This window comes from Lonchura striata, chromosome 1A (genome assembly GCF_050655825.1).
Source record: "Lonchura striata isolate lonStrDom1 chromosome 1A, ASM5065582v1, whole genome shotgun sequence".
Classification (NCBI taxonomy): domain Eukaryota; kingdom Metazoa; phylum Chordata; class Aves; order Passeriformes; family Estrildidae; genus Lonchura; species Lonchura striata.
Window position 1 is genome coordinate 10,822,518 of NC_140741.1, and position 23,654 is coordinate 10,846,171.

At 39.6% G+C, this 23,654-nt stretch overlaps 1 protein-coding gene across 2 annotated transcripts; it reads right to left on the bottom strand.

Annotated features, from left to right (window-relative positions):
* Positions 1 to 751: 751 nt before the first annotated feature.
* LOC110472955 (solute carrier organic anion transporter family member 1C1) lies at positions 752 to 18,961 on the bottom strand. Of its 2 annotated transcripts, none has more exons than XM_085569558.1 (16): positions 18,808 to 18,961; positions 14,434 to 14,545; positions 13,350 to 13,501; positions 11,972 to 12,113; positions 11,762 to 11,894; positions 10,348 to 10,463; positions 9,640 to 9,786; positions 9,425 to 9,523; positions 7,132 to 7,374; positions 6,053 to 6,217; positions 5,367 to 5,562; positions 4,291 to 4,453; positions 3,325 to 3,509; positions 2,252 to 2,316; positions 2,000 to 2,117; positions 752 to 1,118 (listed from the first exon to the last, which is right to left on the bottom strand). In XM_085569558.1, exons 3-16 carry the CDS (start codon positions 13,476 to 13,478, stop codon positions 905 to 907), a joined length of 2,115 nt encoding a protein of 704 aa, XP_085425684.1. In that variant the 5' UTR covers positions 13,479 to 13,501; positions 14,434 to 14,545; positions 18,808 to 18,961; the 3' UTR covers positions 752 to 904. The 2 variants fall into 2 exon arrangements, with proteins under 2 accessions (XP_085425684.1, XP_021390802.2); XM_021535127.4 differs by lacking the exon at positions 18,808 to 18,961 and adding an exon at positions 16,491 to 16,745.
* Between the last annotated feature and the right edge of the window lie 4,693 nt (positions 18,962 to 23,654).

The window sequence follows — 23,654 nt, forward strand, 5'->3', positions numbered from 1 at the left end:
TGAGCTAAGGCACATGAGGCGAGAGGATTTTAAGGTGTGTAGGAACACGGATGGGTGTTTTTTCCTGGCTGGTGATGAATTTCTCCCGGGAAAACCCGAAGTGAGTGTGACGAATGCATCGATAATTGCGATGCTCGTCGGGAGTAACGCCGTTCTTTGGGTGCCCTCTGCCGAACACTGTGGGACATCGCATCCTTGGCTTTCAGAATCTCTTAAATTTTTTTTTTTAAAGGTATTTTTGAGTAAAATTCCATGACCCGAAGACTTAAAAATAAAACAAACAAACAAACAAAAATACAACAAACCCAAAACCCATTGTCTTTATGAAAACGTGGGTGTAGTTTTAAGCAGGCGTAACTTTTTCAGCTGAGGTAAGAGAAAATGCTTCTTGGGAAATTACTGCTTTTGCCAATTTTGAGATGAAAACCAGGTGCAATGATGCAATTTTGGTGAGGTGTTTGGCTTAAATGCTTTGGCTTACCGTGAATTTTGGTTGAATTTCATGGATACAGAAAGCTTGTCCTAGCCTTGAGCTTGTCCCTGCTGTGTCAGTCCCCTGCATGGATCTGTTTACAGGGTCAGGATCACTTTTTGTGGGCCTTTGGCATGTAGCTGTTCTGGAAGCATCTTTGGTCCCACTAAAAATACCCAGACTGGCTCTGTCAGAACTGCCAAGGCGGTTTTCCTTTGGGAATTTGTTTCAGGTTGTGTAACTCATTCTGTAACTGGTAATCAGGTACACATCAGGCACTTTCATCCTTGTTTGTTAGTGTTTATTGTTGTTGTTTGCAGTTTTGCTATTAGTTATGCTCTCTGTACAGTGTTATTATTTATTATTTAGTTACTCACAGCATTTTGGTGTTTCTAAAAGAAGCTGACCTGATTCACATGTCTAAATTTCTTTCTAAATAGAGGATTCATTCTCTGCATCAGAAGAACCTGGCAACCGTTCTTTGATCTTGCAATTGTCTTCTTTATTCATAGCAGCATCTTCCTGTCCATTCTCTACAGGACTGGACTTCTTATTTTGAAAGTGTTTCTTTATCATTGTGTAAAAAATTATTCCAATCAAGAAGGAAGGACCTCTTAAAATTGCTCCTAAACCAAGGTAGACATTCCTGTGGGACCAAACATAGAAGATTGGGCCAGGTGTTGCATTTTTCAAAAACACTAAAGAAAAATCACTTTAATGGCTTTAAAACTCTCATATATACAAGAAAAAGCCTAGGGGAACACAATTAAACTCATTGCTTGTGAATTATACCAAAACCTGGACACTTTAACTTGCAAAAACTTCTCTTAAAGAACTAAAGAACTGATAATATTCTTTTTGCTTGTAAGGGTAATTCCAAAGTAAAACTTCCATCATCTTCCTCTTTTTTTTTTGTCTTTTGAAGATTTTTGGATCACTTTAAGGCTTTAGACTCTTTAGGGCTAGAAATATATTGAGGTCACCAGAGTGCTCTATTGCATGTAAAAATAAAAAGCACATCAGAAGTGGCCAAGGCTGGAGTGAACCTGAGAAAAATCTATGGAGCCTTCACCCAGGAGACTGACAGTGATTGGGTTTCACCAACACCTACTCAGTACAATATTCTTTCATGGACTTTTCTCTCAAAAGTGGCCAATTCACAGAGTTAACATTATTGCCAGCGTGAACAAACTACCTGCAAATAAGGTAAATTTGGGTAACTTTGCTCTTTAAAGTCCTGACGTCTGAGGTATTTTTAATTAGCTCTAAGTATATCAAAAATACACAATTCATTCAAGAAATCTCTGACATGGATATTAAATTTCTTTTGTACAACATAAAAACTGACTTAAAACTGAGAGCTTAACATTTGATCTTGAGATTTTTCAATTTCAGGAATTCTGCACCGACTTAAAGCTGAGACCAGAGCTGATATCTGACCATGATTTTGGATCACACACTTCAGTGTAGGAGAACCAAGCATGTCTTTCTACAGAGAGGGTTTTTGGGCCCTAATTTCAGCCTTACCTGATTGCATTGGAGTCATAGAGCTTGCAAGCCCCTCGCTTCCCACAGCTGGTGCTTCCCCATTTCAGGCACGTCTTGTCGATGGCTGCACCGAAATAAACTGGTGCTGGAATCCCACCTGCAAGGAGACAAGCAGAAAATAGGACAGGATTTCACAGGAGAGGACATCCTCTTAGAAATCAGCTCTATATTCCCTCAGGGGTGATTACAGGCTCACAGAGGTGGATTGGACCCTGCCATGATTTCTCTTACCCAGAGTTCTCATGACGAGGGTGAATAGACCAACTGCGAGAGCTTTGAGCTCTGGCTGGACACATCTGGAAAAAAAAAAAGGATAAGTAAGAAGTGTTGGCCTATTTAGTGCTTAGACATGCCTATTAAACTGCTATTAAATAACCTGAATTTGATACTCTTGTTGAGGGAAAGCCAAAATTTGGAAGAAGAGTGCTTCCTCCATCTGCTGAAGTATGTTAAGTGGTATGAAAAAGGTGAATTAATCGACTGATTCTCATCAAATATCTCCTGGTAAGACCATTCCCTATACATAATTAAGGAATTTAAGTTTTAAAGCCATAATCAGAGTTGATCCTAACCTGTTGGAAATGATCTCTCCAACTGCCTTCACTCTTGGGCATATACTTCCCTTACTTGATGGAATATTTAATGGGAAATATCCTATTGCCCTAAGACAAAAGAGCTGCAGGTAGCAGGGTTAGTGCAGTATCTTTCTGTGCTTGAACCTAATTCCTCTGTACAAGGACATATCTTGGACAGCACAAAGCCTCCTGGCAATATGCTCATCTGTTTCATGGAGAGCTGCAGGCATCAGAAACGGGCACTGGTCTTGAATTGATTACATCTCCAGCCTCTGCCATCTTCTTGCATATCCAGAAATACTGGCAACTGCATGGCACTTTCAAAATCCAAGCAGAAAAAGGACATGTTCTGGAAAACCTGATTACAGAACCATAGAATCATAAAATGGTTTGTTTTGGATAGGATGTTAAAGATTTTCTTGCTCCAAAACCATGAACAGGGGCACCTCCAACTATCCCAGGTTGCTCAGAGCCCATCCAACCTGGCCTTGGACACTGCCAGGGATGGGGCAGCCACAGCTTCTCTGGGCCAGGGTCTCACCACCCTCACAGGGAGGAATTTCTTCTAACCTAAATTTTCCCTCTTTCAGTCTGAACCCATTACTCCTTGTCCTGCCACTACAGGTCCTGATCAGCAAGAAACTCCTTTTTTTCCCCTCAGGTAAGGAAATGAATATGACTTTGAAAGCCTCCCTAGAAAGCCTTTGGTCAACAGGGAGCTGTACTCACCTAAACACAAGCATGTATGAAGGAGTGGCTCCCAGGGCATAGCAAAAGCCACCCATGACTTGTATTACTGTGTAATAAATGAACTTTGTCGAGCAATCATCACTTTTTGGACATTGCCCCAAGATGACAGAATTGTTTCCTGTCCATGAACTGTTGATTTCAAGACATCTGCAGTTATGGAAGACCTGGAAGACACAAAACAGGTTTGATAGGATACTGCTCATGAAATGGGGATTCATCTGCAGAGAAAACAGGGTAAAGAGATAGCTTCAGACCATTTATGTTCTGGAGTGATCTCCTGGCATCAGGAAACATGCAAATGGCACAGCCCAGTGAAGATTTACATCCATGGACTGGGGCTTTGTCTCTAGGGCAAAGACATTGGGCATTATTTCCATGCCCAAGACATTATTGGGCATTATTTCCATGCCAAGCAAAAATCAGTCACGCAGAAAACAAAGCAGTTTCCCAACATCCCAAAGTCTCACATGGAAGAAAAAAAATCCCACCTTTCCTTAACTCATTTTTCATACTTTAATTTTCAGTAGCTAACTCATTTTTCATACTTTAATTTTCAGTAGCAGGGAAGATACTACTTTATCTTAGTGTACTTCAGCTGTTAGGTAAGGCCTCAGGGCAGCCAAAATGACATTTATGAAAGGCAAAGCCTATGGACAACCTTCAGGCAACATGAAACCAATTTGATTGGTGTGTTTCCCCCTCTAGTGCTCAGCCTACAGAAGATGAAAGTTAATATCTAGAACAAGTAGCTAGGGCCTTTTGCTTAATGTGCAATAACTCAGAGAAATCTCTCCTGCGCTGTTTGTAGCCAGAAATCAAAAATCTCTTACTGACGAGTCCCCAGTAACTTTGGCTTTCCTGAAATGCATTATCCTACTAAATCCCTGATGTTACATGGAAAATTAGCTGGTAGGAAACCTTGGAAATCAAAGCAGGGTCTCTTACTGTGTTCTTTCCATGTCCCACGGAAGTCCCACAGCCAGCCAGACATGCTGAAACATAGGTGATCCCATTGGCACCACACACGGGATCCCACACATTGGAAGCACATTTGCAGTGAGAGTTGCATTCCGAAAATAGGGAATTGTTGTGGTACAGAATGGGGTTGCTTGGAAATTAAGATCAGACAAGTGCAAGACATTTTTAATTCAGTGCTGAAGTCAGTAAAGACCCTTCTGTGTGACAGTGCTGGTGTTCTGAGCCCCACCTCACACACCCAGGACACAGCTGAGTTCCTACATCTCTGTTGGTCTGTTTGAGATTTCATCCTACTTGCACTGACATTAAAGCCATTACTAGATTATAGAAAACTTTTAAACAAATGAATACATTGCTACTGATTTTACAGGTGTAGACAGAAAAGAGAAAGGAGGGAGAGGTCATTTGGGTTCCCCCCTAACTCAATTTAGAACTAGGAAGAGTTATCACAGTCTTATCAAGTATATCTTTATCCGTTGGTAAAAACACAGCAGTGACAGAAACCAAATCTCCCGGTCTCTGTAGTCAAAAGTACTCCTCTGTTAAAGCCTAGCCTAACTTTTCACAGAGGATATGAAGATAATTTAGTATTATTAAAGATATAAAAGATAATTTAGTATTATCTTTTGCTTTCAGACATCCTTCGTATATTGAGCAAAAAGATATGTTTTCACTCATCTTCTTCTTTCTAGGTAAATGAAACTGATGTGCTTGCCATTTTTTCATCCCAGTGTTTCCTAAGCATATTCCCTGGTCCACCATTTACATTCCTAGTGACAACCTTGCACAGCAATACTCCCACCCTCCCCCAGCAAAACAACCTGCATTGCTAATGAGACAATTCCCAATTTATATTTAACCAGTGCTAGGCTTTGTCAGGTGACACTCTGCTGACCAACAAAACCACCCCAGTGACATGTGGCAGTGGGCACTTTCTCTCAAGCACTGCAAAAGCATGTTGCTCCTTTTGCCTTGATGTCACAGTACATTTTTTGAGAACTATGGAGAAAAACACAATATTTTTTTTTCTGTTTTATACTCACCCTTCATAGGACACTGTCATTCCTGCTACCACATGGTTATCACAGCCAACAAAAAAGTGCAACAAGCCGATGGCGTAGGACAAAAATGACATGGTAAGTGAAAACTTTGTGGCTGCAACGATGCCCATTTTATACTTTTTCATTATAAGCCCTCCTAGGAAAATTCCAAGACCTACAGGAGGTAAGGATGTCACTCCTGAAAGAGATTATAGAAGGGGAGTGTTAGAATGAAACATTATAGTCTTAAGAGCCATAGTTTGTCCTTATTTTTTTTTTTTTTTTTTTGTTCCTGGCAGCTTTATGGTCTGTTATGACTTGAAGAAGGTTTGTGTTCAGTCCAGCCCCTGGGCTGCATGTGTGGTTTGTGAAATGCCTGACCTCCAAGCCCACTCCCATTGCAAGGAACTTGCCAGATGCTTTAGCAACTAAAACTTCCACACCACACTCACTGCATATTTGGGGTGCCCTTAGTATAAATATAATATAAATGCAATGCAATGTAATATAACATAAAAAATTCTTTTGATTTCATAGACAGAAACTCTGTATTTTTATAATTCAGGTTCAGGTCAGACCACCATTTACCTCCACCTGTTCTGCATGGATTCAGCCCGAGATAAAGCACACCAGAGCCCATCCCCATGCACTGCTGACAGCACAAGCAGTCCTTGCACAGTGGAACTCACCTATTAGAAAGTTGGATTTGGATGTAGATTGTCCATACTGCTGTTCCATGTACTTTGGTTTGTAAGTCACGAAACCAATAAAACTACTGAACTGTAACAGTGAGCAACACAAAAATGTAAAGTACATTCGATTACCCAACACTTTTTTCAGGGAGTTATAGAAATCTGAAAGAAAGGGACATATGAGTTGGCATTGAAAGATGCATGGCATAATTACTGGTGAGTAACCTGCAAAACTTAGGGCAAGGTCCTGCTCTCAGCTGTCCAAGTGCAAGCTGTACTGATCTCCCTTTGCATGAGGGCATCTGAAAGCAAAATCAGGTTCTTGAGAAACACCAGAGGTTGAGATACAGGAAGGGAACCCTAAAAGAAGACAGAAGTATGGGTTAAGGCCTGGCTGCTCCACTGAGATATGCACATGAAGATTAAGAGGCTCCACACAGCACAGACTTTGTTCAGCTTGCATGAATATTATCACAGGTTCAAGGCTAAGTGAGAGCTGCCTCAGTGGGTTTGTCCAGTGTCTTCCACTGGGATCTGAACAAAAAATTTGACAAATGAAGCAAAGCCATTACTTGTCATCACCTTTCCACCACTTTTTTTGGCCTAAGGACCGCACAACCAGAGCTATGCAAGACTGAAGTATTTTCATCAGGCACTAGTGCACTTCAGAGTCTCCATGAACTCTCTCAAATGAATTTTTGTCTTTCCATATCGCGAAAAGAGCCTTTGAATATTTTCTTTAGGTTCAGATACAGGAACACTTTTCCACTGTTCAAATTTCTTCCAGTGCAATATTTTAGAAGTAGGTGCTACTCAAATTATTATTTATTTCAGGTGAGTGCAATATTTTAGAAGTAGGTGCTACTCAAATTATTATTTATTTCAGGTGATGCATGCAGAACCTCAGAGTCCTGAACAAACTCTTTCACTTCTAATAATTTTTGGTGGACCTTTCCTTTCTTGGGGATAGCTGCCTGCTTTAGATGGAAGCGCAAGGGAGGCAAAATATTCTGTTACATTTCCTGTGTGTGTTGTGCCTATTGCTTTCACATTTATACAACATGAGAAACACTTGCCTTTCAGCATTACTGACCACTTCCTTGGCTTAGTTTTCTCAGGAGAAAATTTATTCCCTATGGCATCCATGTTTTCCAAGAGCCCATGTGAAGTTTTGTCCTTGGCTTCTTCTGGATTTTTCAGACTCTTTGGCAGGAAGCAAAATGGAATAGCAGATAGGAAACTGGTTGCTCCACCTATTAAAAAGCCAAGCCACCATGCACCCACCCAGCGGGAATCCTGTGGGGTGATAGAGATGCTCCCTGGAAATGAGGGAAACAGGCACAAGTCACCCCAGTGAAGAAGCTGAACCTTCCCAGCCTTTTTCTGCTATGGCAGCTGCATTTTTTAGTGTCTGACTTCCAGCAAGAAACATCAAGTGAGGGAACAGCCATGCAGTGAAGGCATTAGGAGTCATACCCTGCATGGGATTACAGAATCATGGGTTGGTTTGGATTGGAAGGTGTCCTGTGGGCAGGAACATCTTGGGGTTGACCAGGATGGTCTGAGATCCTCCAGCCTGGCCTTGAACACTTCCAGGGATGGGGCATCCACAGCTTCTCTGGACAACTGGTTCCCGTGCCCTACCATCCTTGCAGGGAAGAATGTCTTCCTAACATCTAACTAAACCTTACTCGCTTTTGGCTTGAAGCCATTCCTGTTTGTCCAGTGTTATTTTATCTGCCATTCTACACCTTTCACTGGCTGATGTTTTGTGGCAGACACAGCAACACCAAGGTCCTTACCCAACACATGGGAAACCAAAAAGGGTGGCAGACAGGCCTCAAGTGTGGTGTGCTTTTTGGCTCCCGAGCCCATGCTCTGCTTTCCTGAACTGTGTAGGTTGCTATTTGTGGGAATCCAGGGCTTCCCTCTGGCTGCTCTGGCAGGCCTGGGACCCTGGCAGAGAGTCAGGAACCCCCCTGTACAGAGCCCCCAGAGACACTGTCTCTGATCTCTGTCCATGGAAAGGAGTTTTCAATCTTACAGGATGAACTACAAGCTCTGAGTGTTTGATATAAGTAATAATTAAGTGTGGCACAGGTGCAAAGTAAAATTTTAGAATTTTAGATTAGGGGTTCAAAGGGGACAAGATGGAGGAAATTGGGTGTGTCTTGTCCTTTTTCTCCTTCTTCATGCCCTCCATGTTTCACTGTAGTGTTGGCATTTTTCTGTTGGTTTAGGCTGGGGACACACTGTTCAACGTAGGTGACAGATATTGGCATGTTATTGTAAATCCAGCCCAGGGAGTTTCTGGTATTTAATGTTTGTACCATCCCACTGAGGGCAGAGCCCCACATGCTGCCCTGCAGGACAGAGCTGCGGCAGGGCAGCAGAACATGTTAGAGATCAACAGAATAAACAACCTTGGAACCAGCACAGACCAATTACGGCTTCTGCTTTGGCAGCGGGGCTGAAAGACAGAGACTTTCTACAAACTTGGAATCATCAATACCTCAGATTCCGACAGCTATTAAGCAACTGGACATTCTCTGTAGTGTCAGTGAAATTACCCATGGCTTTAAATGTATTGAAAGGAAGATGAGAGTAGCTGGTTGTATTTTTATGGTTTTTAATTCTGGCATGTTTGGTGAGTGACCAAGACTTTTCAATTCATGTTCAAAATTGGCTCACTCTCTTTACTCCCAAATAAAATCAAACACTGGCTTAACAAAGGGCAAAGATAAAATAGTTCACCTATCTATCTACAGGATTCTGAAGATCTGAAAACTTTGCTGTCCTGCTAAAAAAAAAAGGTCAATGAAAAGGAACAGCCACCACTTACAAGGATTGCTGTGTCCCCTCTGGCATTGTGCAGATGTGAACACATACATGTGTTGCCATTTCATCTGAATAAGCAAGGGCTGGGAAAAAAAGTGTATGTTGTGCTGCAAAAACTATGTGAAATGTAAATAATGTAAAATACTCAGCGGAAAAGATGGATAATTCCCCCAAAATGTAAAGCTGCTGTACTAGCAGAATCTCTTTGTTAAAATTCCAGATTAAAAACAAAACAGAACAAAACAAAACAAAACAAAACTGTGGTTGTGTGAGAGTTCTTAAGTGTGTAATTACAATCCTTTAAAGCACAGTTCTAAAATATACTCCCAATCTAACTCTGCCTTTACTCTAAAAGCCTTCAGTAATTCATTAAAATTGCAATAAATTCTACAATAAAAATAAATAAATAAATATAATTCAAACATAACATATATTACTATAATTAATATAATGCAAACATATGCAGCTGTTTATAGGGAATTCTTATGAACAAGCATTAGCTTACTTTCGGTTTTCCTCTGTTTTGCTTACCTGGATCCACAAATCCAATATCCACGTACAGCTTTGCACACAGAGATCCCAGCAGGAAGCCAAACATGGGGCCCATCATGGCTATGGTGTGCAAACACGCTGAAAATACAATGAGGCAGATGCTAGTACCCTCTAATGGCTGAATGCTGTCTTCTGCACAGGGTGCTCGACCTCTTAGCCTAGGAATCTCCCAGTTTACTTCTTGTTGAGATTACCTACGTACACAGGAACATTTTCTTCTTTAGTAAAATCGTCGAGGTAAGAGATGCCCAGTGGTGTTATTGGTGTCTCACCAATCCCACGTAACATGCTTCCCAGTAAGATATATATCCACATGTATGATGATGGCTCCTTCTCACAACCTGCAGAGGAGAGTTGACATCTTTGTATTAAAATATTTGAATGGGAAACAGGGCAAAATCACAGGAAATATAGCACATGGAATGATAATAGGTTAAAGATCAAGGTATTAAGAACATTTATTTATAGAAGATCAATGAAAGCTGTCAATCCCATTATAACTTTTTATGATCTTTTAATAACACATTCTTCCACCTCCATTGCATTTGATTTCTAAAAGCACAGTTAAGTATCACCCATCAGAAAGAATGCTCATTAAAAAAAACTTATTGATATTTTAATAAATATATTACCTGGCAAATATCATGCATCTTTAATGTGAGAAGTTTGAGATGGTTTCTGGGGCAGAGCTTGGCTCATTTTCTACCTGTGTCCCATACAAGTAACACATATAACAGCTGTATTCCATATTGTAGGGAGGATTATAGGAATCTCCATTTATTTCTATTAAACTCCATGCAGTTTCTTGTCCTGTGCCCAACTCCAGGTCCCGGTAACTAAGTCCTTGCAACCAAGGGCAAAACAAAAGTCCTGCATTTGTACTTTCATTTACAGTTCCATACCTGCTCGTGAGACTTCCAGGACAGTGTCATTCACATCTTGATGTAGGGAGCAGGGATTTAAGGTGGAAGATGAGTTGGCTGAAGCAGCTCTATGTGATGTTGTCTCATACTTGTAGCTGCAAACACACAACAAGAGGTTTAGAAGCAGTGCTCACCAGTAAAACACCAGTGTGGTAGGGCTGGAACCACCATGGCTGCTGTTTCCCTAAAGAGAAAGGTATCTTTGGTTAAATATCAATTCAAAGGAGCAAATAAGATTATTAAAAAACATTTTAGAAAACTAAAATACTTAAATTAAAAACAAAACTTAGAATTCTCTGTCTGGAAGGCATAATGTTTTAAGCTGGAAAATTCAAAAGGGCTCGTGAAAGTATTTCAGATAAGATTGAATTTTTGGTGTCTAAATTGAGGGTCAGGTCCAAGTGAGCTCCCTGTGTTGAGCCCACAGCCAAGGAGAAAAAGATTAATGTCTTGAGTTAGAGCAAAGGTCCCCTTTCCATCTTAGATATATGTTTGGTCTGTTCAGCTGCTTCAACATGATCCCTCTCCCAGAAATGAGTGCTGCTGAGGGGCAAAGTACAATTAACTTTAGCAGAGCAACATGGTAAATCACACATTCTGCTTCATGGAATTGCCCTGGCTCTGTCAGACCAGGCAGGCTTATTTTTCAGGTTGGAACAAAGAGCAGTCTTCAGGAGACATAGTGCAGAGCAGTTCCCCTGCCAATGTTCAGGCTCAGGTTCATGAGTTGCTCAGTGTAGTTGAGTATGATGCATGGCCTGTCTTAAAGAGTGAAAAATGATTAAAAATCTGGATTTAGTGCAAGATCCACTAATATGAAGGAAAGCATTCCTCAGTTTTCTTTTTGCAGTAGTATACCTAAAATTATTCTAATATATTTAAGAAATCAACAGAAAATATGTGTTACTCTTTTTGTCATCCCTGTGCTCAAGCTATGGCTAGAAACTATCAAATATAAGCATGATGGAGTAATTCCCTGAGCATGAAGAAGGTGAATAAAAATTAACCAGACACAGAAAATCAGTTTAACCAGGCATGTACATTTGGAACAGAAAAAAACTGGCATGAGTTCTACCAGCACTCATCCATCTGCAGGCTCTAGCATCACTGCATTCTTTGCCTCCTTTCTGAATCAGCCTGAGTGGAAACCAAAGCACTGTGATCTCATTTTCTCAAGGAGCTGAACTTTCACTTCAGAAGAGCTGTGTATTTTAAATGAACATTCCCCATCACAACAGTGATATGTGTGGCACGTGGGGCTCATTGCACTTGGAAGGTTCCACAGGCCTTTGGAAGCTTAAGGCTAAATACACAACAAGTTTAATCTAAAAACCAGAAAGCACAATGCAACTCCAATGTTTGGTTACCCAAATTAACCATAATTAATACTTACTATCCCATGAAGAAATGAGGCATGGCTGATAAAAAGCATCCCAAAGCCATAGTAAAGCATCCCACAGCTATTACTTTGGGCCTATGCAGCTTAGCTCCAAAATAACTTACAAATGCAATCACCAGCAAGTTGCCTGTAAGGTAAAGAACCAGAATTAGCACCAGATGCTGGCTCTGAGCAGTTCTCTGTGTGTTTGGGAACATCCATTACCCATCTCAAAGCTCCCGTCGATGAGCCCTGCGGTGGAGGAGGTCAGGTCAAACCTTCTCTCAATCTGAGTGATGGAGCTTTTCATTATCGTACCAGACAGGGCTTTGCTGAAATAGCTGAAGGACAGAGCAGCCAGAAACACCTGGAGAAAGATTCAGATAGGAAATAGGAGGGACAGGCAGGAAAACTGGTCATGGAGGGATCAAATATATTTAAAATGGTGTGGAGCAATCATCACCATGGTGTTTCTCAAATTGGAGTGGCAAAGTTAATCTGAACCCAAATTACCTCTTCCTTGGGTCACATGTCCCTTATTTTAGGCCAATTCATAACTGCTTCTAACTCAATCATATGGCATAATTTTGATGCTTTAAGCAAGATTTTATGATACATCAGTATGAGGAATGTGGCACTGATGGAGTTCATCTCTATCTCATAAAATATATTCTGAAGTGTTGCTTGTGCACCATGTATCTCACAAGGAAAAGCTTAATAATCTCTTGTAGTTTGACTGTTGCTTCCACCAGCACACCTTGTGGGTTTTGGAAAAAAAGATTTATTTGGAAAAATATTTAAGTTTGTTTAAATATTATCCAGTGATTTCCACATAGTCTAAAAACCAAATAGACTTGTTGCTCACTGTGCAAGAGCTCTAATACAACAGAAACTTGGGTAAATAAACAAAGTAAATATAGGTTTAGATATTGCAATGCTATCTACTGTAACAAATGAAGCCAATCCAGGAAGCAAAAGCTTGAAAACTGGTATATTTACTCTCTTTTTGTCAGGAATGAAAAAACTTCCAAGTGTGGGGTTTGTCCTCATATGTTCTATATTTCCTGAGCTTGACTGGCAAAAATTCTGAGAATCACCTTGTGTGCCTTATGCCAGAAGTATTCTCAGAGGGTTTGGGTGAAATTTCAAACTGCTGATAAGCATGAAAACACAAAAAAAAAGAAAAAAAAATCACTGTGATTGTTTGGGTTTTCAAATGCAATCCTCGGGTAAGCCACAAAACATTTGATGAAATGTGGTTCACCTCACCTTATTTTGACCCTACAAGACTGGTGGTGACAACAACCTCCAGACAAGTGCATTGTAGGCACCTAATTGAGGCTGGTTCAAGTCTTCCACTGGAAGCTGCTGCCTCTCTCTAATGACCAACAAGGGGATCCACCTACAAGTAACTTGTGAGTAAATATGGCAGATCATGAATTTTTATTTTATTTAGAAAAATATAAGATCTGGACATCTAGTGCATACACAATTCCTCAAAAGATAGGGATAGGAATAAAGGAATTTGGCATGTCACATCTTGAACAACATTAATTAACAAAAACCAATGGTAATTGTTGGTGGTATTGCTATGGCTCCAAACCTTCAATCCAGTGCAAGAGGAAGTCTTTTTCACTGGTGGATTTTTGTTTCCATCGTCATCCAAAAGCTGGTCAGGTTCTGCCTCCTGGTTTGAGTCACTGATGTTGCTGGGTTTGGTTTCCATTGTCATGGCTGATTTCTTTACTGAGTGACCTGAGCTCAAGAGAAAACAGGAATAAATACCAAAGCACATATGCTAAAATGGAATTGCTCAAGGACATCTCTGATGAATCTGGTGAAACTATTACAGGAAAATACTGAGATTTTGAAACTGAACCTTTCTACTTAAAATGATTTGCCTCAATGACTTGCATGTGTGAAAGTGTATATTTGTTTAATTTCTGAAGTATCTAGTTTTGACATTTTTTTTAAGAGACATGAGCACCCCCCTTTCTACCTTGTCCTGTCTTGTAATGCTAAAAAGACAGTTTTGACAGAGGAGTAAGAGACAAAATCTCTGTCTAAAAATAAACTAAAAGGGTCAACAAGGCACAAGTGCTGAAGTGCAGAGAGTCTTAGGAAGCTCTAAATTTGCAGGCCATGTGGCTTAAAACTTAGGCTGTGATTTGGTAAAATCTGTAGCAACACTGTGCCATCCAATTTATTAATTTACACTGGCTTGTTGGAAATAATTATTAGTGAAAAAAGTGTTTATTATTTCACCTGACCTCCTGTAGTTGTTTTTTTTTTTTATTTTTGCAATAATATGCAGGGTATTCCTTATATCTTTCTGTTTGCAGAGTCCTGTCTATATGCCCAGATGCTTGAAATGATCTGCCACTCAGCAGTTCAGCAGAACTGCTCCAGTTGCCCCAGAAACTTCCTGTAGGCATAGACAATGATATATCCTTTGACACATCATAATGTTTGAGTGTTGAAAGCCTTGACTTGTTATTAAATTGTATTTTGGTTTATTGCAATAGATATTTCAATACTTCATTAAAAAACAAAACAAAACCAAAACCTTTTTAAAAACTGTATCTGAGAGATGGACAACTACTAAAAGAGGAAACTTCAGAGAAAAGCTGTAAAGGAAGTCTATATAATCTGTTTGCAAAGTTTATTTAAAGAATGAAAACTCTTGCCTGTTTGTGCAACTCCCACTACAATCAGAACAGATTTCTCAAGGACGATCCAGAAGCCACTGCAGAGCCCCTCAGAAAAAAATGGGTCACTTGAAACAAGCCATGTTCAGATCTGCAGATAGGAGTATTGCAGTTAATGCCCTCACATCAGAACTCAGAAATTACAGCTCACATGATCGGATTTGTTTCACCTTTCACAATACTCTCCTCATTTGAGAAAAGGCCGAAAAAGAGAGAGAGGAGGAACAAATCACACAAAGAGAGATTTTATATGCTTGAATGCAGCTGAAAAAAGTTGGATGAACTTTTCCAATGCTGGAAAACGTCCATCAGCTTTCCCACTGCTAATATCTACTTCCCAAACTCTTTTGTGGCTATGCTATAAGGCTGGGTCACCACATGTATCAGGACAAAATAAAATTGGCTTCTCCTTCCCCTTGGCTACTCAGACAGATAGGATTTCTCCAACACTGCACAGCTATGAACAAAAATGTTATGAAATAAAATTCCTGGTGCTCAGGAAAAGCTCATACACAAGTATTTTTGAGCAGCTGGTCCTTTGAAATTCACCTGTCTCTGTGTAACCTGAAGATACAAACTTCTCCTCATGATTATGATACGTTGATGACTGCAGTAATATGCTGGGGAAGCGTATCATTGCAGGGTACAGAATTGGAGAAGTGGGAGTTTTTTTGACAATTCAAAGGTACAACATGATTTAGAATCTGGTGGCAGTATCTCCTCCCTCCCTCAGATGACCCTGACCTAAACAGATTTCAGCTGGAGATGGAAGAGAGCTGGGGAAATTCCAGGCCACAAGAGCGGTAGAAAAAAAGATAAAAGGTCAATTGACAATTGATGGCAACATACAGTAGCTGCTGAGCCTGATAATTTTAAGTATTGATAAAGTTCTTGTTTTAGATTTTTTTTCATTAGAATTTTTCCCATATTTAACAACTTAAAGGTTTGGTTGAAAATATGAAATATGAAAGCAAAAGTATGAAGCTTTCTGCACCAAATGTGCCCTTTCACTAATATGAGTTCTCTAAATCTACCATTCTTTGCCTGCATAAGCTACTCTTCTGTAATAGTGATCTGAGAGAGTTGCATTTGCAGAAAGACAATATTAGGCAAGTAAATAATTGTATTGTTTAGGTAGTCAATCAGCCTAAATGCAAATTAACCCATCTTTCTTCCTAGGGGAAGAAAACAAACCTCTTCTGAAAAAATAAGAAAAAAAAAAAAGGTCCACTAAAAAGTTCTAAGCAGTACAGACAAATAAAATTTAACCCTCAGTTCACTTTTTGGAATATTTGAAAGTTTTACTTTACTTTATGCTCAGTACAGTCTCTTCTGAAAAACACTTTGGGTGGGAGGAAGCCAAGGCTCTCAACTAATAATCTGTGTGCACTGTTTGTGCTGCTGGGAGCTGCCAGCTGCCAGGACACCACGGGAAATCATGCAGCAAGTTGCAATTCAATTGCAGAGAGAATGCAGCCAGCCTTGCAAAGGACAGGTTTCTTCAGTGCTTCAGGGTACGTAATCTTATAGGGACCATGACCTAACTCTGGGCCTGTTCAATAGATTTGTTCCTTATTATATATAAATAAAATCAAAAAATTTGAATAAAAAATAAAATGTTTGAGGACTTTTAAGAATGCAGCAAAGACACTCTTTGGGCTGATTGTCACCACACCTGCACACTCTGGGACTGTGACATCGCCCAGCAGAAGAGCAAATCACAAATCAAGAGCCACTTGATTTCTTCCAGCAGTTTATGGAGTTGCAGTGATTGACACTAACTACAGGGCTAATCCAACTGCCTGGTTTTTAAATACACCCATAGTAAGACCTTTGAAGTTCAGCTAACATGAAAAATGAGTGTCACAGAGCTGTGCAGACCCCAATGCTCATTGCTCAGGACACACCATGCTGACAGCTCAGAGACACACACACAGCAAATGCAACTGGGAACTACACAGGTCCTGTTTGATGGCTGCAAACACTAACAACAACATCTCAAAGACAAACAGAAAGAGTATTGAAGAGGTTCCTACCTAGGTTCTTCATCCACAACAGCAGCAGTTATACTGCTCCACACAAATGCCTCAAAAGCCTGTAAATTCTCTCCTTAAGCAAAGCTCTGCTGGTACATGGTAGAAGAATCATTAACTTCCAACTCGAACCAATGTTTTAATCTTGTCTCCTCCCAGTTCTGCCCTCTGTTAAAGGTCCCAAAATCCATGTTTATCCACAGAGGTCAAAAGTTAGTTAGGAAGAAGACGTGCAAGTGTGTTCCTCTTGTACATTCTTGTGAAGCATCTTTTTTTTTTCCCCTGAAATTGTCTAGATTGGAACGGTTCACACCTTCCTGGTGTTTAAAAATATGGTGTCCCAACTTTAGAAATAATCCTGTTTTCAGTGCATTTTCTTATGAAGTTTTATTTTCACAGTCTATGGCTAAAATCCATTCAGTTCAGATCTGCTAGAGCCAGCCAAGGACTTGCAGGAAGAGAAAATGTAATACCTTGGATATATGGAAGAAAGAGGGTGTTCAAGAATCATTCATGCTTAGAAGACTGTGTAATATTTATAGCTTATTGCTATTAGCAGCAAAGGCAGGTGAAATATGAAAGTTTATTAGGGCTATGTGTACTTTGGAGCAGTCCTTTTGCACTTACAACCCTAGTTCAAGGAAACCCAAACAGGTTTGTTTGGTTGTGTCCCTGCCATGCATTCTGTCTATTCCTGAGAGTAATTGTACTTAAAAGATAAATTATGCTTGAGACAGGTGAGAGATGACTGCTGTCTGCCTGGGTGTTGCACCAAAATATTCCATTGCTGGTAGCTCCTGCCCCCTTCCCTGCCAGCACTCTCCAACCATTCCGTCACAGAAATCAACCAGCTCAGTCAGACCTTGCTGTGCTCTTGGTAAATCCATGCTGACTGTTCCAAACCACCAGTCCATTGTGTCCTATCATGGCTTCAAGGTTAACTTGCTCTATAATCTTCCATAAACCTCTGCTGCTATTTTATTGATTCATTTTGGCTCTAACTTTTTTTGTGCAGTTTAGTTTTCCATGGCTAATTGATCAATAATGTGATCAAAGGGGACTTCATTCATCATTGCAGAGAAAATCTATGGTGTTAGGTTATGATTGCATCCATCATATAGAAGTCTGAATGAAAAAAACTCCCAAAACCACCAGCATTGCCAACCCTGCAGTTTTTCTAAAAGAGGTGTCCTCACAGTCAGAGCATTACTGAGCATTAAATACATGCAAGAGATGGAAATTCACTCTTTTTTCATGTCCTGTTGTGGCATAAAACATCTGCTACCCACTTCTAGTCACAGGACAAGCATGCATTCCCTGTTTTAAAAAGTTTTGTGGTGGAGCTTTGCATTCCCAAGTTTTCATTTTCAGGTTGTCTTCAGATGTATTAGCAGACCTATCCAAGTGGGTTTTTGGCCTTTTAATCCTAAGGATCTGGAAAAGGATGGAGCTAAAATTATTCTGTTACTTTGGAGCAGTAGAACCTGTAGAAAACGGTGCTACTTTCTTTTTCATGTAAGGGAATCATTCTTTGTTTCCCTTACATGAATAAGAAAATTTGTTTTCATCATTCTGACAATTGTATACAAATCAGTTACTTCCTATTTTTTCTTAGCCTTGTATATATACACCATTAATTTATAACTTTCCAGGATTAAAATATCTTTTGTATTTGCTTTCAGTATGGCTGAGAAGAATTTTTCTGTCTTCAGACCTGCTGCTATCCAAACCATCTGTGGAAGCACTCACAATCAAAGCTGACCTCCTGAACCAAGAACTGTGGATTAAAGCTGCCAGAATGGGAAACTACTGAAGTAAAATCAGACTGTGGTGTGACACCTAAAAGAAAGAGGCATATCTCTTTTTCCAAGACCCACCTTCATATTACTCACTGTTGCAGGAAAAAAATAAAATAAAAGGATTATAGTAATCCTATATTCTTTATTAATTATATTATAGGTATATAATATAATAGTATAGTATAAGTATAATATACTTATTAATATAATATAATATAATATAATATAATATAATATAATATAATATAATATAATATAATATAAATTATAATAGCATACTTATACTATATGTTATATATATAGTATGTATATTATATATAACATATTATACATATATAATATATAATATATATTATATATAAGTATATAATATATTACTATATTATATACTAATTATAGGATACTAAAAAATCCCCTTAATAAGAACACTGATATATCAGTGATTTCTGATTCCTGATAAAAGCAGTCCTTACAAAAGCCACAGTAAGTCATTTTTAGCACCTTTAGCCACCTTTAGTCACCTTTAGCTGGTTGCAGGCTCCTCCAGGCAGAGGGTGGCAGCAGATCCCACCAGAAGAAGAGGCTGCCAAGGCACAATATGCAGGGGGCAGCAGTAGCAGGGAGCTGCTGGCCAGGCAGGGGCCAGCTGGAGTGGGCAGCTTTGATTAGAGCCCTTCTTATTCTGAGGACATTAATCCCTAGATACAGAAAAATCAATGTATTTTAAAATTTAACTCTTTGTTAGCAAACTAAATAAAAGGGATCATGTACATACAGCAAGTGTAAGCAAATACTGCTGTAGTTAAGATACTGCAGGAATCCTCAGAGGGTGAAAATAGCCTTTTCCACAATAGAAAATGATTCTTTTGTGCTCCTGTCCTAGTGTCTAGTTTCTGTTTGGTGCTGTTGAGCTAACAAGAGAGAAAAATCCCTGATCTCTGATCTCCATCTTAGTCAGTGTCTGGGAATTTATCTTTCCACTGCGCAGTGGATCATTTGCCTTTCAAAAGAACTTGATAATTTTCTCATTGATTTGCATTGTGCATCTGTCTGGGGTAAAGTAGACTATGATGTGCTGTTTTAATTATTGTTTTTTCTTTTTTTTTGTTCAATTTAAAAGACAAAGGGTAGATATTAATGCTGGTTGTACAGTTTCTCTTTCATTCAGTCCTAACCAGCAGCTTGGATTGGAGTTGTTACTACAGACATAGTAAATCATTGGCAGGTGAGAGTGCTTAGACCTTTTTAGTAGCCCATCCAAATGTGAGCTGCATCACAGCAGAAACAAAAACCATGCTAACTTCAGGTGAACCCCCAGGGCAAGCCCCCCAACACCTTTATATGGTCTGGGATATCAACTGAGCTAACAGGACTGAAAAAATTAATATGGCTCATGTCATTAAATACCTGGTGTTCTATACAAAACCACTTCAATAAAATGTTCATCTGTCTTGTTACACTAGGGCAGATCTTTTATAAGAATGGGTAAGTTGATTTTTTTTCCTGACAGAAAAATCTATCAGATGTCAGGAACATCCCAAAGACTATTCTAGTGAAAAAGAAAAACAAATTCTATTATAGTTTTATCCTGCTTGATTTCCAGACACTGGAAAACAGTTTGTCTGTACAGTTAAATAAACAGATTTTTTGCTGACTGTATAATCTTATCACAGGTTGGTTTTTTACTTGAACAAGTTTGTGTTTTCCCACATCTTATTTGAGAAGTGCCAACATCACAGGATCAACAAGAGGGCTCTGGTTGTGTACAACAACCTTTCAAACTCACCATGCTCAACAGCCATGAGAGAGAGATTCCTGGCCTGGTCACCATCCAGCTGTGAGAATGTGCTCCATGTGCTCTCCACTAAATCCTTTCCTTATTTACTCTCTTCAAAATTCAATGAACTGCACTAATCTGGGATGAACTGTTGGTTAACTAACCTCCTGATATTAGCCACATGTTGCTTAAGTAAGGCCCTTTTAATGAGCACTTTAAATCATCATTAAAGAGCCTCACATTTAAATTGCCTCTCATCATTTTTACAGCAATTATGGACTTTTTGCCTTCTAGAGGTTGATTAGCACTGGATGAGGAGCTGCCTCATGCAGCACCTGCTTAGTGATGCTCCAGGGCACAAAAAAAGACAACCAGACTGGTTGGTCAGATCTATGATCCCTCTAGGCAACAGCCTTTGGGCTAGATTATTAATAATTATTAATAATGTTTATCTATGTGCAATTGCTTTTAAAATACCCCTGCAACCTAGCTGCTTGCAAGCCTATGCACTTCATAGCTTCTAGACTTTTTAGTAACTTGTAATGTTTTGCAGAATTAAGCTGCATGTTGTGTCATCATCAGTCAAACCAGCCAAAGCTGTGCTGTCAGTGTTTTCTCTCAGATTATACCAATTGTGCTGTTATTTCAAAATATTGCAGTAGTGCTTTCATACAGCAATCTTCCTCATTATTTTGAGCATTTCTAGGAGGCAATCTATAATTATTCAACCTGTTTACTCTTTGTGAGAGAGCCACACTCCTTGCTCACTGTTTTTTCAGTAATTCCCTCTGATGCTGGGATGGCATGAGCTCTAGAATAGCTATATTTTATATATTTATATATTATTATATTAGCTATAGCTAATATATAGCTATATTAGCTATATTTTATATATAGCTATATAAAATGCATTGTTCCCTCAGTTGCATTTTTTGCTGCGAGGTAGGAGAGGATATGTGCCTTTGGCTCATGGGATTTTATTATGTGATAGCTGGGGACCTTGCTATAATATCCTACCTTTACATGGCACACAGTACTTTTTAACAAGGGGAGGAGTCCCACTCTGGCCTCTAAGGCTGACAGCAAATGTTGGGAAATCACCTCAGCTCATTCTTTCAACAGTCTCACCTTTGAAAGTGAAAGGCATTTGCTTCTTTGCAGTCACTTGGCTGTGGTTTAGGATCTCTAACTCTAAAAAGAAAATCAAAGATCCAGGTTTGTTGACCTTGGTGAAACAGCACCTGTTGCAGATCTAGTTTAAGATGAAGAATTTTGGTAGGGAGATGATGACAGATCCAAATAGTGCTGAGATAATTTTTACGAAGTATTATAACAAGTCCAGAATGTGTATCTGTGGTCAGACATTCATCCATGCATCCATGTTACTACTTAAAGAACTAAAATAAAACAGCAAATTAAAAATATTTCAAAGTGGGAATGGTTTCTATCTGCTTGCTAACTTACAGGATTATCATAGCTGAAGGAAGGGAGGAGAAAAATGGATATTTTCAAAATACAGTGCATATAAGAGTTACTAAAACAAGTTATTTTCTGGTATTCCTATGTGTAAAGAAAATGGGTTATGGAAGGAAAGCCTATATTGTAAAGATTTATTCACTAAGTACAGGCATAATAAATATATAACCAAAGGAGATGACCCATGAAGCTGATTTTTTATGTCCTTGTTTATATCTGAACTAGAGTAGGATACGTTATCGTAATTTCTTTATTTGCCTGTTGTGATTTAACCCCAGCCAACAATTAAATAGCATGCAGCTGCTTGCTCACCCTGCTTCCACAGAGAGGTGGGGAGGAGAACTGAAAAAAAAAAAGTAAAAGAAAGGTAAACCCTGTGGGTTAAGAACAGTTTAATAATTAGAATAAAATAAAAGAGAATAATAATAGAATAATAATTGCAATTAAAAGGAAGGAAAAAAAGAAAGATAAACAAAATCTGAGAAAGACAAATTTTTGATGCATGATCTGGTTGCTGTCTGATATCCAGTCTGTTCCTTAACAATCACTGGTTTCTCCTAGCCAATTCCCTCCAGTTTAAATACTGGAAATGGCATTCCAGGGAAGGGAATATCCCTTTGCCTAGTTTGGGCCAGTTGTCCTGGCCATGCTCCCTCCCAGCTTCTTGTGCAGCTTCTCACTGGCAGAGTATGAGAAGCTGGAAAGTCTTTGACTTGGGGTAAGCACAATTCAGCAACAACTAAAACATCATTGTGTTATTGGCATCATTCTCCTACTGAATCCAAAGCACAGTACTCCTGAGAAGCTCCTGAGAAGAAAATTTTCTCTCTGCCAGCGGAAATCAGTGAATTTTCCTGGCCCTCTTGCTGCCAGGCACGTGCAGAAGTGCCACTGTGACAGCTTCATAGCTGGTGAGCAGCAGGGTCCTTGCCAGGTCTGATTCACAAAGTAGGAATCATCCCCCTTGCTTTGACACACACAGCATCAAGTTCTGAGTGAAATGCAGATATCTCTCCTTTTATATCCCTGTGTGCACTTAGGCTGGGCTGCTCCTTTCTCTCATGGGATCTGACAGCTCATTTCTATGGGAAGTGCCCTCCACAGGAGGCTCTGGAAGGCTCCCAGCATGGCTCTCACTCCTGGGCGCTGGTGAAGTTTGACACTTTTTGCTGTTTTTATGATGCTCTAATACGAATGAGACCTGAGATGGGAATGCAAATTTTTGTGATTCACCCCAGCCACAACTCTTGCCTTAGTCCCACCTTCATAAACCTTCAGATTATTTTAATTATGTTTGTTTAGTTCAACATCCAGTGATATTGAACCCAGTGGGAACAGCCACAGACATAGCCTCTGAGAGCCACCTGGGAGGACAAGGACCTGGGACAGGAGGCTGGGTCTCCAAATTGCAGGCCACTGTCAAACACTCACCTGTGCATCTCAGATTCAGTCAAAAAGAGAAACTGAGAGTTTCTATCCAGGCAGAAGCCTGGGAAAGAGATAAAAAATTATTTACATTCTTCTCCAGTTCTTTCCCAGGCTTCTGCCTGGATAGAAACTGAGACCCACACTCACCCATTTGGCAAATCTGGGTGACATTGGTTCTTCCTCTGACAAATGCCTTTTCTCCAGTAATGGGTTTAAAGCCTTAACTTCTGCAGATTTTTGGTGCTTAAGCACCATCCCCTTCTTGGTATTGCTATTTAGTGGATTAGGTAGGTCCCTGATGGAACAGGACAAACATTGATCATTGGTCATTAATTAAGCCCAGTGAACCCCACAGGAGAGGCAGCAGGGTACTTACAGGCACTGCTGGGACACAAATGATGTGACATGGGTTTGTTTTGCCAAAATCATGGTGAAGGATGAAGCCTGCCTTTCATCATGTGCTCAAAAATCCTAGTTGCTTTAAAGGATATCCCTGTGGTGCTGCAATTGTCTTTTCCAGTGCAAGCTTTCTTGAGATTTTCTTCATATTAAACAGCTCTCCTTTGCATTGCCCACCCCAAATATAATAATATCCAATATCTACAAAGACCAAAAATGTCTTATTTTCAGATAGAAAATACAAGAAATTAAAAGGAAAAGCCCAAAGTCACCTGGTTTTTTAATTAA